Source organism: Abramis brama, assembly GCF_963993115.1.
Source record: "Abramis brama genome assembly, chromosome: 4".
NCBI lineage: Eukaryota > Metazoa > Chordata > Actinopteri > Cypriniformes > Leuciscidae > Abramis > Abramis brama.
In genome coordinates, this window is record NC_139966.1 from 21038963 (window position 1) to 21057643 (window position 18681).

Genomic DNA, 18681 nt, shown 5'->3' on the forward strand with positions numbered 1-18681 from the left:
ATTTATTTGTAAAGTATTTTATAAATCTTACTTTATGATTATTAAAGAATGATGCAATAATAAATATTGACCATAGACGTACTAGCTTGAGACATGGGGAATAAGCCTCTCTCGGATTGCGATGGCCTTCGAACTCCACGCTGAGGTGTGAGAGAACACCTAGATCCTGAAGAAAAATAACAAAAAAACAGTGTTGAAGCTCATTGAAATAGTTGTTAATTCTCCTACCTCACTTATTGACATTATTGCAGGAGCAGCTGTCTTTAAAAACTATGAAGAATGCAACTTATGGACTCACTGGATGAGGATGCCCGACCTTTTCTGCTCCCGGACTGTGATGGCCTTCGAACTCCATGCTGAGGTGTGCGAGAACCTCTAGATCCTGAAAAAACAAAAACAAAAAAACAACATTGAAGCTCACTGAAATCGTTTTTAAAGACAGCTGCTCCTGCAATAATGTCAATAATTGAGGTAGGAGAATTGACAACTTTGAACTGATCATGGACATGAAAAAATGTACTAGCCAATGGCGATTCTATTGCCAAGGTGTATGTAGAGGGTTGTAAAAAAATGTTTACTGACTTACTGGCTGACTCTGGACTAAATGCTTCTGATGATTCAGACCTTGTGGGTGAACGGTGAAGCGTTGGATGAGAACATACAGAAACTGAAAAAGGAACAGGAAGGTGAAAGACTTTGTTTTGAGCCCAGACTTAAAAATACTTTATATTCCATTTGCATTGTGAGCAAGTAAAGTAGAATAAATAAAAACATGAAATTACTGTCTGAAGATGCAGGACTCTCTGGTTGTCTAATGGCGGTGTTAGCCAGTTCTTGGGGTGCAGGTAACCTGAGCAGCACTGCATTTTGTCCTGTGTCCAGCATTGCATTTTGTCAGGGTGTAAACTCAGGATTTCAGGCTCAGAGTCAGAGGATTCTACATGCTCTGTGTATCCATAATCAGATTCGTTATCTTGTACAAGTTCTTGAAGTCCATCACCATCACTTCTATCACTTACTGAATGAATATCAAGGTTGTCATCACTATTCAACTGAGCAATGGCATTAACTTCTGCTTTTATTTTTCTCCAACTTCTTAAGTATGTCATATCTGCAACATTAATATAATTGTATTTTGACATTATAGATTTTTGAAATTGATTTAATTTTTAAACATATAAACAAGAAGCTTAATAGTGATCGCAAAGAAACCCAAAACACATAAATTGGTTAATCAACTTCCCAATAATTATAGGAGGTACTGTACATTTATGTGCAGACATCATGATGCTTGCTACAATTTAAATAGTGTATTCCTGGATTCTCTCAAGGACTGCCAAGGATATTAATTCTCAATCTCGAACTTCACCATATAGCTAACAATGGGGCTTTGTGCTTGCTAAAAACACAAAACGGACCACGTGTTTAGCCGTACAGCAAAATTGTGTAAGTTAAGCAAGCTAGCTAGCTAGCTGAGGTAAGCACAAGTTTAGAAATAGCCTAAACAAAGCTGAAATTAATTAATTTGTCTATCTACGATGTAACATAACTAAAAAATAAATCACAGTTAAACCTTAATGGCTTATTAATATCCGCATTTTGGGAATTTCACACAGATAGCTAACTGTCCATCGGTGTGGTGTGTACACTCGGGGTAGCTAGCTCATGGTCTAGCTCATGGTCTAGCTAGTACGTTTACAATAATTAAAAAAGTCAGGTCTGGTTGAAATAAGGTAAACGTTTATAATGTTACACTTATTTTGCCATCATAGCTAATTATTTTGTCATAGCTACTTACTTTACACAGCTGCTTAAGATGTTTTCGCTTTCTGGCGTGAAGAGCTTTCTGGCGGTTGGCTTGATGGGTGGAAAAATACAGAGCGCGCGCTTCCTCTGCTGCATGCATGTTCGCGTGAAAAAGTTGGCAACTAACTTTAATGTTGCATTACCGGCGCCAGCTGGGGTGTGGTAATTCTTTCCAAGTATGAATCCTCATTGCACGTACAGTTTCAATGTATTTTTTTATAACTTTAATGGAATATGTAAAACTCTTTCAATTTATTTGAGATAATAATGAACATGGTTTGGTAGTTTGTTTTCTCCGTTGTTTTAGCATGTATAACAGACTATCCTAGCTGTCTTAGATGATAAGTTGAAAAACATGTCTTAGATGATAAGTTGAAAAACATGTCTTAGATGATAAGTTGAAAACACGTAGTCAAACAGTCCGGCCGAAACTACTTAGTTGAAATCACGTCGTAAACCAGTCCAAGACGGACCAACTTATTTTCAACCATATTTCAACGTTGAAAGACGGTAATTGTTTACTGGGCTGTGTGTCTCTGTCAGGAATGCATTGCTTACTTTTAGAGTCATCTTTGAGTAATTGATGTCATGTATTTCTTATTTCTGAATTGGCTTTTAATCATTTACTTGTGTAATTGGCATGATACATTTTTTACCTGACAAATAAATGTTACATCTTGATTTATTCTGAAATCATTATTTTAGTCGATTATAAGCAGGCTTGTGCTACCGCAAACCATAGTTAGAGTAGGTCAAACTAAAGGTGCATGTATGAACGGAGCAGTAGGCACGTCATCTGAAGACCTTTTGATTTCTGTCTATCACTGATTTAGCAATGTAGCGACTGCAAGGATGAACCAAACACAAACTAATCCTCTTCCAGAAGATTAATTAAAACTTTCCGCTTCTCGGCGAATGAAGGGGGAAGATTTGTTCAGAACTTCTCATCATCATCATCAATCTTGCCATCGGGTCCCGGCGCCACCAGTCTGGCTATTTAAAAGAGCCCCCCAGTACTATGCAAACTTCAAAGGGATGAGCCCCACTAACGAAATAACTGGTCAATGCTAGATTTGTTGCCAAGCACTGATTGGTTAAGAGAATGACAGAGACCAAGGTCCCACGAGAGATGAACAAAACAGATTTCAGCAGGAAATATCCATGACCTCAGATTGCAATGTCTTAAACCCCATAAACTTTACACACCAAGAGACTTTACATATCAAAATCCATAAAACTCATCCCAGAACAATTCTTGACTGAGCTATAATCAAACATCGTTCAACTACATAATTCTTTGTTGTCTACAACCTATATGCGTCTATACTTGTTTAGATCCCATACAAGTCATGAAATCGTTAGATATTAGATGTGTGAATGAAAGTGTGTACTGTTTCATATCAATGCTATCTTACGAACACAACTAGCAAGATGGCTAGAATTAAATCTGTGTAAAATGTTTCGTATTCTGATAATTAGAAATCATGTCTAAACTGTTGCATCTGGTCTCCGCTTAAAGCTAGAGAACCGACACCCCCAGGGAAGACATGATTTACGACTTTGAAAACAAAGCAGCAGTCAGAACTCCCCTTTGTAGGAGGAACAAACCTTTTTTTGTTTTAAAAAACCTTTAAAAACCAGCGCAGAGCGTAAGTTAAGGGTTCGCAGAACAAAGATGAAGATCAAAACCAGACAGACTAGTAACCATGTAGACACGCAGCTAGACAAAGAACCCAAATTAAGATCAGAAGAACGGGTTCAACAGCTTTATTCAAGTCATCTTACTACTCTCGTTTCAATTTTCTTTCTTTTCTGAGTTTTCCTTTCTTTTCCGTTGTGAGTCTCGGTTCTAAGTTAAGTTTTGCGGCAAAGTTTCGGTCCACGTATCTTCTGCAAAGCCAGCTTCAAACAAAGACTTCCATCTGACCTGCCAGCACACCACGTGATTGGCCGCCTCAGACCCAGGCACGAGGAGACCAGCCAACGAACTCGGGAAACCCCTTTTACGTCCAAAAAGGGAATCCCAAAAGGAACACAAACAAGCAAGTACTGCCTCCAGACTCTCAAACTGAACTGGTGTATTTGATACAGATTTAGTAACCCACCTAAGAAACGAAGGGGGAAATGAATTATTGATGGTTCGTTCAGGTTATGTCTTATAAGTGCATAGAATCTTGAGATTTCATCATCTCACTCTTAAACTCATTCTTTCCAAACTCTTTCTTTCTTTCTTTCGGCAACTTGTATGAATGTGTGTGTATGTGTGTGCGTGTGTTTGTGTTAGATATTAGTTTTATGTGTTAGTATATAATCAATAAAGTATTGTTTGTATTTGAAAAGAGAAGTATTACTTGTGTTATGTGCTTACGAATTTATTGTCTTGAACTGCGATCTAAGTTACCTATGCTTTTACCCTTGATTTATTTATTTACTGTTAGCTGGGGATTATTCTTTCTTGGCCAGGAAGATATTATATTTCCTAGAGTTAAAGGTCCCGTATTATGCCCCTTTTCACAAGATGTAAAATAAGTCTCTGATGTCCCCAGAGTGTGTATGTGAAGTTTCAGCTCAAAATACCCAACAGATCATTTTTTACGGCATGTTTAAATTGTCATTTTTTGGGGCTCATAAAAACGCGCTGTTTTAGTGTGTGCCCTTTAAATGCAAATAAGCTGCTGCTGGACGACCCAGGGGGCGGAGCTTCATGAGCTGCGCTCAGTCTCTCAGGACAATTTCATCTCACGGAATGATGATAATATCAGAAACTCTCAGTAACGGTTTTCATTTCGAGTCGGACAATAATGCCTACAGAGTCAGAGTGCTGTATAGAGATGGAACAGGTATAGTTTAGTAGTTTAATTACGGTTATTATAACGTATTTGTCATCTGCTTGCAGCTTGTATGTATCCATTATTTATTAATAGCCTACAAGTCTGCTGTTTCGGACCAGGTCCGAATGATGATCAAACATATACTGATGAGTTTAATAAAGTTTATTGTACATCACACAAAAGATGAAGCGTCAGTTTTACTTCACTACTTAAACACAGTAAGTTATAAGAAGTGCGCAAGTACATAAACGAATTTCGGTAGAGTTGAGGGAGCATTCCTGTGGGCGGAGGTTAGTCAAAAAACTGTTCTACTGACGTCATTAAAGAAGGAAGTAGAGGGATGTAGTCCAAACGGGCTGTTCGATGTAGGCGACTTCTGTTAAATAAAATATCTCGCTTGGCATTGAACTTTGAGCTTTATAATTTATTTATACTCTAACAACAACATTACACACTAACTAAAGTTTGAAACATGGGATCACGAAGAACGGGACCTTTAATAATTGTTTATGCTTTCTGTTCATTGGATGAACTGATAAAATGATCATATGCCTACTATTGATTCTGCTACAGTAAATTCTGAAAATAATTAAATTATTAATTATTGATCATAATCCGTTATGAATAATAATAATTTATATTCACGCGGGCGTATAAATGCTACAGCAAGTTGTATGGAAGTGGCTAAAATAAACTACACTTTTTTTGTACGAGTGAGCAGTAAGCAACCGACTTAAGAGGTATTAGCAAACCCTACATCCACTGACTATTTCAGAACTGACAAGTTTGTGTCCATGAGAAACACGTAAACCCGGGGCGTGTGACTCTGTGTGGCATTGGGTCCATAATGAAAGAATAATTGAAAATTTGGATACTCAGAATAATCAAAGATCTAAATTAAATCATAATCAATATTTATGATTATTTTCTACTAAGAAACACGATCTAAATTTGATTATCATTTGAAATTGGAGTCAGATTAAGCGTAAAGCTAAAGTAATATTGAAACTAAATTCCAATAAATTAAGTGAACTTCACTGGAGCGCTGAAAATACAATCACACATTATCCCTTCGCCCATACCGTTGGATTTCCGTCGTTGGGCCAATGGGTGGTCTTTACAACAGTGTTCCACTTTCAATGACTGTCTGAGTAGTGTCAGCAAGCACAAGATTGAGTGCACCACACATGCACATGAGAGGGAGACTGTGAGGTCATAAGTGCGGAAAATACTTTGTATTGGCCCTGCATATTGGATGCCCCATCAGTTGAATTGCCTATACATAGGGCCTTGTCTAAACCTAGGCGCTCCAAGACCTTTGAGAGTAGGTTGACAATATTGCCCAGTGGATGCCTGACACCTCACTAAAGCCACAAGCCTCTCATGCACAGGGTGTTTCTCAAAACCAAGAATGCAAAGAACGGACTTGTGTTCTTGGGGAGAACACTCTTGCTAGTTGTTCTTGGAAGAATGAACTCACAAGGTGACGAGCACACAGAATGCTGCTGACAGTTTGAGACGATGTGTTCTTGCCGGTATTGCGCAATAATAACCCCGCACAGACGCTGTCTGCAGTACCCAAACATAACGAGAATTATTGAGGATAACAGCCAGGCACATTATTCAGAATGCAATTACATAATAACAGCGGTACGAAAAGTACAACTTTCTTACAGTTGTGGGTCTGGCTTTCTTCTGCCATTATTGCTCCACTGTGGTCTGCTGCAATGGTCTCTTGACTGTGGGGTAAAACGAGTCTGTGAGTAGACTGGCCGGTTGGCTCGCTAGCTAACTTAACACCCGCAGGCGCTTATGGAGATTCTCACTTCCGATAACGTTTGAGCACATTTTCGATTCAAGGTACCTAAAGAGTACCTTGATTTGACTGCGCATGCGTCGCGACTGAGTGCGTTGTTGTGTTTGGAAATCAAGGTACCTAAAGGTACCAAGGTAACATTTTCAAATCAAGGTACCTAAAGAGTACCTTGATTTGACTGCGCATGCGTTGCGACTGAGTGCGTTGTTGTGTTTGGAGCTCCGTCGAATTAATTCAGAAACCTTGATTTTCTTCTTTACACTCTTTTACAAACGAACATTTTTCATTTTATAGCGTCTGAACATATCTGGAATACTATTCTCTTTAAAAAACAATCGGATCGCTTTGATATCACTACTTATATCCAACCTTCCGAACTTCCGCTACTAGCCTTAGCCCGCTAGCATTGCACGCGTGGTCGCGCCTATCGATCGTCTTATTTACACCCGTATCACTGAAAGCTATAATTCGCCATTATAGCACATCTGCTATAATGGCGAATATAACAGATGTGTGTCTAACGTTACCTTTGAGTGCAGGTGAGGACACCTTCGAGCTACATGCTGTGCAGTTAGAGCTTGAGTCGGTGGAGAAGCAGATCCGCGACCTACTAGAGAGACAGACCGAGCTGCGAGATCGGCGATCCACGCTTGAAACATCACGCGCCGATGTTCACAAGTCAGTGGTTAGTAACCTTTTGACTCCGACCTCGTCTACTCCGTGTGTTTCTCTGCACAGGACCCGAGCAGCCAGGACGCGATCATCCCTGGTTTCGTTCACTCCGGCACCGACACAACACCATGGACCCTGGGTGATTCCACAGCGGAAGACGCGAGCCACGACCAGAGCTAGGACCTCTCCGCCCCTCCCGGCCTTCGAGATCTCCACCCGGAACCGCTTCTCCCCTCTACGCGAGACGGAACGCGACGCTGTGATCATCGGCGATTCCATTGTCCGGCATGTCCACGCTTCCTCAGGTAAAGGTAAGGTGCGCACTCACTGCTTTCCTGGTGCTCGTGTTAGAACATTATATTGAAACTGTGTCTATTCCTCGTTTAGTGAGGTCAAACATTAAATCTACTGTAGGATTAGGGTTGGGAACCGAGAACCGGTTCTTATCCAGAACCGGTACTGTTTTTGAAAAAATACGTGTGAAATTCCTAGGTTTCGGTTCCGAAAACGGTTCTGATGGGGGAAGTGCGCTGGAAGCTTATCCTTTAATAGCGACGTCTCACCTCATATTAAAATAGTAATGAATGCACTGAAAAGCCCTCGCGCTACTCAAATACGTTTTGCGTCAGATATCAACGCATAGAGAGAGAGAGAGAGAGAATTAAAGACAGTCAGAGCTGCACGATTAATCTTTAAAAGATTCAAACACCCACGCGATCTTATTCCTAAATAACAAAAACCTCACCCCTGAACATTCAAATCTGTTTGCGCTGTTGTTGACCCAGAGAGAGCAGTTGCCAATATGAAACGGCTTTACAATCACACAGTATCGATATTTCTGTTACAAATTGTGGCGAGCAGGACGAGGCCGAGGGCCGTGAGAGAGCGGCATGAGGCCGGTGGCGTGATTACTCTGATGAGCGACACCTGCGAGACGCACCGGTCTCGAATCTCTCACGGAGGAGCGGAAGCATAAAGGAGGAGCGACGACAGTGAAGAGCGAGAGAGGACAGGCCTGATTTTATGTTGTGTTTTGTTTCTGTTTTGTGTGGCCAGCAGTCGTCCGTGAGGGGCTGCTGGCTTTTACTTTCATTTTGTATTTGGTTTATTTTTATCATTAAAATGTTGAATGTTCGCCGGTTCCCGCCTCCTTCTTCCCATAACTATTGAACCTCGTTACACAAATATTCAAATGATCACAGAAGTACTGAGATAAAAGTTTATAATTCGAGTATAAACACTGATGTCTACGGTAGCAACCAAAATATTGTAAATCACCTTTTGAAAGTCGCTGCCTTCAGATAACGAGTGTATCGATTACATCTGATGCTTCAAAACATTCATAAAGACGCAGTCCGTAACTTCTTTGTGTTCAGAATTTACAAAATGTATAGAATGAGCGAGTGCATCATGAATGCCTTTTTTTTTCAAACCGTGTTTTTGTCTTATCCTGAATTACTACGTTAAGCCTGCAATAAGCGTTTATACTTGGACTATACTTTAGACTGGCGGATCGCAGCCGCTGCGGAGTAGCCCAGTGCCTGCGTGACTCGCCATAGACATAAATAGAGAGAAGTAGCTCCGGCTACAATGTTCTTCCGCAAGACGCATGCAGTTCTGTTTATTAACTGCTAGAGCGCTGATTTATCCAGTAGCCTAATGAAACAAGTAAAGTCTTTATGAATCAATCATTCAAAACGATTTTAAAAATAATCTGTTCTACACACATCTTACATTCAAGCATATTCTACCCCTTCTGAGAGGTATTCTCCACTGCTGGAAATACAATAAGCTAGGAGAGGTCCCAAATTATTCTAGAGAATGCAGACATTTTTATTTTCCTTCAGAAAAAACAATATTTTTTTGCAAAAATTGCTTAATAATATGTTGAATTTGTTGACATTACCAGTCTGTCAAACTCATTTGACAAGTATAAGAAATAAACACAAAAAGGATTGTGGATTTTTCACTTACTACAATTTTTTTATTAGTTGTTTTAATATTTTTTATTGAATGGGAACCGGAACCGGAACCGGAATCGTTTGGCGGAACCGGAATCGGAACCGGAACCGGAAAATGTCTTACGATTCCCAACCCTATGTAGGATCCAGGAAAAATCTAATTGTGATTAAACCAGAAAATCTCAATAGTAGTGAACAAAAACAATTTATAAAGCTAGGTCTTCTTAACATTAGATCGCTCACACCTAAGGCGGTTATTGTAAATGAAATGGTCACAGATAATAGTTTCGATGTATTTTGCCTTACTGAAACCTGGCTTAAACCTAATGATTATTTCGGTCTTAATGAGTCTACTCCTCCGGGATACTGCTATAAACATGAGCCCCGTCTGATTGTTGCAACAATCTATAGAGATATTCTTAATGTTACTCAGAAAACAGGTCGCAGGTTTAATTCGTTTGAAGTAATTGTACTAAATGTTACTCTCTTAGATGTAAGAAAGAAATCCCTATTATCTCTAGCCTTGGCTACCGTATATAGACCGCCTGGGCCTTACGCTGATTTCCTAAAAGAGTTTGCAGACTTTCTCTCAGATCTATTGGTCAATGTCGATAAAGCATTAATTGTTGGAGATTTTAACATACACGTCGATAACACAAATGATGCGTTAGGGGCTGCGTTTACAGATTTATTAAACTCCTTTGGGGTCAAGCAAAACGTCATTGGTCCCACTCACCGTCTTAATCATACGCTAGATTTAATTATATCACATGGAACCAATCCAACCGATATAGATATTATTCCGCAAAGTGATGAAGTCACTGATCATTACATGGTCACTTGCATACTACGTACTGCTGAAATTTGCCACGTTGCGCCACGTTATCGACCAGGCAGAACAATCGTTCCAACTACTATAGATAGATTCTCAAATAGCTTACCTGATCTAACTCAGCTGATTAGTGAACCCAAACAAACAGATGAACTAGAGGAAATGACTAGCACTATGAGCACCATTTTCTCTAGTACATTAAACATTGTTGCACCAATTAGATTACAAAAGGTTAGAGAGAAAACTAAAGCACCATGGTATAACAATACTACGCATATTATCAAGAGAGAAACTCGTAATTTAGAGCGTAAATGGAAACAAACTAATTTAGAGGTCTTTAAAATCGCGTGGAAAGACAGTATGTCACGTTATAAAAAGGCCCTAAAAGCAGCCAGGGCTGAGCACCTCCGCAAACTAATAGAAAATAACCAAAATAATCCAAGGTTTTTATTTAACACCGTGGCTAGACTAACAAATAAACAGACGTCACCCGAACAAAATATTCCGTTACAGTTTAGCAGTAATGATTTCATGAACTTCTTCACTGAGAAAATAGAAAGAATCAGAAACACAATTGTAAATGTACAATCTTTAATGGTGTCTTATGATTCAGCCTCAATTATCGCCCCTCAAGAAAAACTACAGCGCTTTACAACTATAGGACAGGAGGAGCTAAATAAACTTATCATTGCATCTAAACCAACAACATGTTTATTAGATCCAATACCAACTAAACTACTGAAAGAAGTGTTACCTGTAGTGGAAGAGCCTCTTCTCAATATTATTAACTCGTCTTTATCTTTAGGTCATGTTCCAAGAATATTCAAGTTGGCAGTTATAAAACCTCTTATTAAGAAACCACAATTAGATCATAATAATCTAGCAAATTACAGACCCATTTCAAATTTACCATTTATGTCTAAAATACTAGAAAAAGTTGTGTCCGCTCAATTGTGCTCTTTCTTGCAAGAAAATGACATCTATGAAAAGTTTCAGTCTGGATTCAGGCCGCATCATAGCACAGAAACTGCGCTCGTTAAAATTACAATTGATTTACTTCTAGCTTCTGACCAAGGCTGTATCTCAATACTAGTTTTACTCGATCTTAGTGCTGCGTTCGATACTATAGATCACACGATACTCTTAGATCGACTACAAAACTACACTGGTGTTCATGGACAGGCATTAAGCTGGTTTAGATCGTACTTATCAGACCGCTACCATTTTGTCTGTTTAAATGGGGAAAAATCGAAGATAACGTCAGTAAACTATGGAGTGCCGCAGGGATCTGTGTTAGGCCCTCTATTATTCTCAATATATATGCTGCCACTTGGTAATATTATAAGAAAACATGGAATTAATTTCCACTGTTATGCTGATGACACTCAATTATATATTTCATCACGACCAGATGAAAACAATAAATTATCTAAATTGACAGAGTGTGTTAAAGATATAAAATACTGGATGACGTGTAATTTTCTGCTATTAAATTCAGATAAAACGGAGGTATTACTTATTGGTCAAAAAAACTGCCCACAAAACCTCTTACAATACAACTTTACTTTAGAAGGATGTCCTGTTACTTTATCCTCTACAGTAAAAGACCTGGGTGTTATATTAGACCGCAACTTGTCTTTCGAAAGTCATATTTCATATGTTACAAGAACAGCCTTTTTCCACCTTAGAAACATTGCTAAGCTACGTAACATGCTATCAGTTTCTGATGCAGAAAAGTTAGTTCATGCATTCATGACCTCGAGACTAGATTACTGTAATGCTTTATTAGCTGGTTGTCCTGCATCCTCAATAAACAAGCTACAGTTAGTACAAAATGCAGCTGCTAGAGTTCTTACTAGGTCAAGGAAATATGACCATATAACGCCAATTCTATCATCTCTACATTGGTTACCTATAAAGTTCCGTATCAATTACAAAGTATTACTAATGACCTATAAAGCCCTAAATGGTTTAGCTCCTGGGTATTTAACGGAACTTCTAACGCCCTACAATCCATCGCGCTCTTTAAGATCACTAAATTCGAGGCTTCTGGTCATTCCTAGTAGGGGTGTAAATATTAATCGATTTGTATCGATGCATCGATTATACAGCCGACGATTCAATGCATCGATGCGTCCGCAAGAGTATCGATTAATGTGTTTATTTTGCCGCCCGTCTGTTCACCTGTCTATTTTCAGCATCAGCTCGTGCGTACAACCTTGGCTACTCCTAAGCTGCGGGTGGCGCTAACCTCATTATTGTCTTCTTCTTCACACCGCTTCACACGCATTACTTACGTTTCACACTTCACAGTCTATCTATCTATGTTCACACACACTGTTGAGTCAAGAGCGATGGAACCGTCAGAGCGAGCTGGCAATGAAAGTGAAACGCTACACACTCCAGTCGGCGTCAAGTCATGGGTGTGGAAGTATTTTGGCTTCAGGAAAACCGAAGGAGCAGTGGTAAGAGATGTTGCCGTTTGCAAAGAGAAAGGTTGTCAGTGTGAGATAAGATACTGCGGCAATACGTCGAATCTATCTGCACACCTGAAAAGGCGCCATGGTATTGATGGCGAGTGTAAAGAAAGAACACAGTGCCAGGCTTCCACGCCCGCCACATCACTTACAACGTTTTTTCCTCCAAAGTTGTCGAGCACTTCAAAAAGAGCAAAAAACATCACCAAAGCCATCGCGTTTTTTATATGCAAAGACATGAGGCCTTATTGCGTCGTAGAGAACGAAGGCTTTAGATACCTGCTCGAAGTTCTTGAGCCGAGGTACAACATCCCCTCACGGCAACATTTCAGCGAGTCCTATATTCCGAACTTCTACACCAAAGTTCGTGATGAAGTTATTCAGGGTCTGATGAGTGCAGAGCGAGTAGCCATAACTTCAGATGGATGGACTTCATGCACAACGGAGTCATACATCACTGTAACATGTCATTTTATTGACAACAAATGGCAAATGAAAAACCATGTTTTACAGACTCGTGTCTTGGGAGACACTCATTCAGGAGTTAATATCGGGCAGGTTCTGAGAAGTGCGTGTGAAGAATGGGGTATATTGGACAAGGCACCGGCTCTCGTAACCGACAACGCTTCTAACATGATCAAAGCCGGTGAAGAGGCAGGGTTATCACCACATATAAAGTGTTTCGCGCACACACTCAATCTGACAACACAAGATGGCCTGAAGATTGCTGCCACAGAAAGGCTTTTAGGGCGCGTGAGAAGAATTGTGAGTTTTTTTCACCGCAGCGCAGTTGCGACCACAGTTTTGAAGGAGAAGCAAAGTTTGCTGGGGCTTCCACACCACAAGCTCAAAGCAGACGTGAAAACCCGATGGAATAGTTCTTTCGAGATGTTGGAGCGATTTCTTGAACAACAAGCTGCGGTGATGGCGACACTTCTCGACAAGAAAGTCAGAAAAGGCTCGTGTGACGTGCACACACTCAGTGAAAGTGATCTCTTGGCTGCCGAACAAATGGTGAGTCTGCTAGCCCCGCTAAAGGCTGCTACCACTCTGATGTGCGAGGAGAAGCAACCCACTGTGTCCATCGTCGCACCTCTCCGAATTAAGTTGCTGGCGCATTTCGAATATGCACCTGATGACTCCCCCTTAATCAAAGACATGAAACGGCTTATGTCTGATGATCTTAGAGAGCGATATGTGAACGAAGAACCATTCTTACTTCGAGCAGCTGCTTTAGACCCCCGATTTAAAAAGCTTCCTTTCCTGGGTGATGAGAGAAGAAACCAAACATTTGAATATCTTGCTGAAGAAGCGGCACGGCTGAATGAACAGAGGGTAGGTTGTTTCTCATCTTGGTTAATTTAGTGATGGTGTTTAATTAAATTTAATTTAATAGTAATACTGATGAACCCGTTGTTCCATTGAGTACTCTAGCTATTTACTAATACCTTTATGTGTATGTGTTTATCTGTGTCTGTGTTACAGAATGAGTCAGAGGCCCAGCCTGAGGAAACGCCTCCTCAATCTTCTCCTCACCAGATTTCTATTGAGCTAAATGAGGTGTGTGATGCAGAAACCACTAAAGGTATGTATTCATACATTGTAGACATACTTGATTTTTTATTTTATTTTATTATCTTTATATATACATATATATATATATATATGCTTTATATATATGCTACATATACATATACATATATATATATATATATATATATATATATATATATATATATATATAAAAAACACAGTAACACACAACTATAATCAAGTCTTATTTTTTTATTTCTGTGCTATTCTAGAATGCCCTCCTGTTTCCAAGAAATCAAAGGTATTGGAGGACCTTTTTGGTGACTCCTTCTGCAATGAGGACCCAAGTGTCAGAGACAAAACATCCAAAGAACTTGCCCATGATGAAGTTAGGAAGTACAGAGATGTTGCATCTTTGAGCCTAGATGGTAAGGTGTTAGACTGGTGGAGAGCTCACCAGGCTGAGTTTCCTCTGCTGGCAGAACTGGCCAAGACGTACTTATGCATTCCTGGTACAAGTGTACCATCAGAACGTGTATTTAGTACAGCAGGGGACATTGTGCGTTCAGAGCGTAGTGTATTGTCTTCTGAGCATGTGGACCAGTTGATTTTCTTGAAGAAAAATCTGTCAAGGAGCACCACTGAGAGAATTGAACTGTAGAACTGTAGTCAGTCTCCTTGTTTTTGGTTGTTTTGCCATTAATGGGATGTAGGTTTATGTCCTTGACTTTTGTTACTTGTTTTGATTCTTACTGCACTTAAACTGTTTTGAGTAACTGTTCTATTTGCAAGGTCCCTGCTATAGCCCAAGCCATGAGCCATGCTTCTAAATACCTAAATACCTCATTCTTCTAAAATGCAAATGCATTTTTGTTATTTTGTAGTGAATGGGCTGTAGGCTTATGTCCCAGACTTTTGTTACTTTTTGTTATTATTGCACTTTAACTGATTTTGTGGAGTTAACTGTTCTATTTGCAGTTCATCTACTGCAGAGGATGTGTGACCATTACCTCTTAATAAGATGCAAATTGTATTTTCAAAATGTAACCAATTTTGTATAAAAGAATCATGCAGGGTTGATGTACTTGAACTGTAGGCTGTAGAGGTCTTTTTTTTTTTTTAACAGTGAATAGGCTAATTGGCCATAGTAGACCTGCACTGTAAGCTTTAGACTTTATTATTGTTATTTTGTTCTCATTACAATTTATCTGATTGCACTTTATTGTAACTGTAGATGCAGTAACTGTTATATTTGCTGTTCTATATGCAGTGCATTGAGCACAACTGCTATAGTGTAACAGTAATAGAATACTGTTAATGTATTCTCAATAAAAGGCACATTATTTATTATTTTTGTTGATTTATTTGAAACTTAATAAATATCATTTAAAAATATCTAGTATTGAATCGTATCGAATCGAATCGTATCGCAGGGAATTCTGAAGTATCGAAAATAATCGAATCGTTGGCTTAAGAAATCGGTATCGTATCGAATCGTCATGAAGGCTCCGATTTACACCCCTAATTCCTAGGATATCTAAGTCCACTAAAGGAGGGAGGGCATTTTCACATTTAGCTCCTAAACTGTGGAATGGCCGTCCTGATATTGTTTGAGGCTCAGACTCGCTGTCCCAGTTTAAAACTAGATTAAAGACGCATTTCTTTAGCCAAGCATTCACATAATACTTACCTTTTATATTACAGTTGAATCAGATTGAATGCATTATTGTTATGAACAGCAGCTACGCTAATTATTTCCCATCTGCTTTTCTGTTGTTATCTCGGGACGCTAGTCCCGAGGTAAACACAGATTGTCAGCTCCAGTTTGTATCCAGCCTCCCATGGAAACTACAGATGCCCCAACACCCGTGCAGAGACGACTCGAAGCCTGTGAAGAGACGACTCGACGCTGGCGATATGTTTATGCCCTAAATTAATGTATGATTAACTAACTGTATTTTTCTATGTACATTTCTGAAATGCACTTTCTGTAAAGCTGCTTTGAAACAATATGTATTGTGAAAAGCGCTATACAAATAAATTTGAATTGAATTGAATTGAATTGATTCGCCATAAATTTTCGTAAAAATGCCAATATTTGAAATCTACACAGTTGATTTCTCGCATCAAATGTTCTCAGAAGTGCATTTAGTGTCACGATCAATAAACAGGAAGCAAGTGTGGCAGTATAGATGTGTGGTTTTGGGCCACTATTGGTTGCTTCAGGTTTATTTATTGAGCCTATCCCAGCTAAGGGCGGCGCATATATATCTGCTCTGTAGTGAACCACGTGACAGAGCTTCTTCCTTGCTTTTCCGGTTCCGCATGCTGAGCTGCATGCGGGAAATTTGTCTGGTTGGTCCCCTGTATGGCACGTAGGAGACTGAGTGCTGTTTCCCACGGCTGACGTTCTGGTGTAGATTTTCCACAGGTAGGAACGCGATTGTTTATAGTGTTTATCTTTCAGTTTATAGGGCAGTGGGTGAATTACAATCCCTTCTGTTCTATTTACAGCGTGCACATTGATTTCACCTGTCGGACTGCTGTGACTGGGATTCATTGCACCCCAAGTATGCAGGTTATTTGTATTTGTGTTATGCTCCATGAGATTTCTTTTAATTATAGTTGTTGTTTCAGAAGGGCAGTGTATTCTGCCGAGTGGCGGGGAGGATTCGGTTGCTGGGGTAACTTGTCGTTCGCTCGTTAATCACGGAGCGCTGCTGTTTTGCTGTTGTTTCAACTGGATTTAAACCAACGGAGTTATGTCAACTTCATTCAACTCTGTCTATAGCCGAATCGAAACTGCTAGTGTTTAAAACCGTATGCAGGTTGGCAAGGAGAGGAATATCGGCTTCCTGTAGTTTTAGTGTGTGTGTGGGCGCGTGTGTAAGTGTGTGTGTGTGTGTGTGTGCGTGTGTATGTAAGCGTGTGTGTGTGTGGGGCTACGTGTGAGTGTGCATGTTTACAAGGAGAGTGTTGTGTGTTTGCTAATTGTATTGTTTTCTTTCAAATGTTTATCATTTAATTAATTTGTTATTTTGTATCTGTTTATTGTGAACTGTATTTGATCAATCTATGTGATTCCTTTCTTTGATTTCATTTTGGGTTGAGTGTTCAAAAGCAAAGGGGCGGGGCTTGACTTGCTGATTACTTTTGTGCTGTGTATGAGCACCAGTGTGTGAAGGTGATATTAATTGTGTGTTTGGTTTTCTTTTGCATTTATTGTGCTATTTACTGAGTGTTTTGGTGCTCACTGAGTCCCCCCCTGCTGGTCACACTCGGTCCTATCATCTGAAAAAGTTGAGATTGTCCCTCTGTTTGTGTATTTATTGTGTATTGATGTTGTGAAGTCTCAGTGTTGAAGTATTATTTTGAACATTTTCCTTGTATCGTCTTTGTCTTGAATTAATTATTATTACTGTGATTAGAAAAATAAAACAATTATTTATTCATCCACGTCTCTTGTCTTATAAGAGGGAAATAAATCTGTGCAGCCTATTTATTAGGTTGGTATTCCTGGGTTAAGAACTCCCAGGTGGCGTAGTCATTACACTAGAAGATCTTTAAGAAAAATACTCTCAATGCCACACAAGGATGCAAGTAATCTCTTTTATTGAATGTAGTAGAAGTAGAACAATGATCGTAGGCAGGCAGGCAACGCAGGGACTAGATGGTCAGATACAGGTGTTGAAGTGATGAGGTGACGAAACAGTGAAGAATCCAGATGAAAACGAAAACCAGTTGAACAAGGAACAGGAAACGAGGACACAAACTGAAACTCCGACTGGACTGGATACACAAACACTGGAGACATCAAACAACGATCTGACAAAGAGAGGAGAGTGCGATGAGAATTTATATGTGAGTAAATAGGCAGCAGCTGGTGCGGGAAATTAGATCAGCTGGCGCGCTGATCAGCTGAAACGAGCGGTAACGCCCACTCACACACACCCACACACACAGAACAACAAATACACAAGACACGAAGAAAACAGTGAATTCATGAACCGTGACAGTACCCCCCCTCCTAGGAACGCCTCCTGGCGTCCCCAGACTCCCTTACCTGTCGATTGTAATCATCAATAAGGGAGTGATCCAGTATGTCTCTAGCGGGAACCCAACTTCTCTCCTCCGGACCGTAACCTTCCCAGTCCACCAAGTACTGGAATCCGCGTCCCCTCCGCCTTGAGGCCAGAATACGATTAACCGAATATGTAGGTTCCCCTTCTACGAGTTGCGGCGGGGGGGGAACCGGGGCAGGCGGATTAATACAAGAACGAAACACGGGTTTTATTTAGGAAACATGGAAGGCGGGATGAATCCTCCTGTACACTGGAGGGAGTTTGAGGCGGACTGCCACCGGACTAATGATCTTGGTGACAGTGAACGGGCCGATAAATTTGGGAGCCAGTTTATTAGAAACGGAGCGGAGAGGAATGTTCTTGGTAGAAAGCCACACTTTTTGACCAACGACGTATACGGGAGGCCTAGACCGGTGGCGATCGGCTTTGGCCTTGGTGCGCTCCCCCATTTGGAGTAGAGTCTCACGGGCTCTAGTCCAAGTGCGGTGACACCTCTGGACGAAGGCGTGAGCGGAGGGAACCGCGACTTCGGATTCCAGACTAGGAAAAATTGGTGGCTGGTAACCTACACTACACTCAAACGGAGACAGGCCCGTAGATGACACTGGTAACGTATTGTGGGCGTACTCCACCATTGACAGTTGTTGGCTCCATGAGGAAGGATTCTTGGA

At 40.2% G+C, this 18681-nt stretch overlaps 1 protein-coding gene and 1 long non-coding RNA gene across 3 annotated transcripts; both read left to right on the forward strand.

Annotated features, from left to right (window-relative positions):
- Window positions 1-12272: 12272 nt before the first annotated feature.
- LOC311082098 (E3 SUMO-protein ligase ZBED1-like) lies at window positions 12273-14589 on the forward strand (the record flags this gene model as incomplete). Its single annotated transcript, XM_084112842.1, has 3 exons — window positions 12273-13730; window positions 13881-13980; window positions 14201-14589. 3 exons carry the CDS (start codon window positions 12273-12275, stop codon window positions 14587-14589), a joined length of 1947 nt encoding a protein of 648 aa, XP_083968968.1.
- A 1705-nt stretch (window positions 14590-16294) lies between these two features.
- Window positions 16295-17380, forward strand: LOC311081164. Of its 2 annotated transcripts, XR_014605813.1 has the most exons (3): window positions 16313-16359; window positions 16443-16498; window positions 16566-17380. It is a non-coding gene; the product is annotated as an uncharacterized lncRNA (long non-coding RNA). The 2 variants fall into 2 exon arrangements; XR_014605812.1 differs by having other exon boundaries at window positions 16295-16359; window positions 16443-17380.
- The last annotated feature ends 1301 nt before the right edge of the window (window positions 17381-18681 follow it).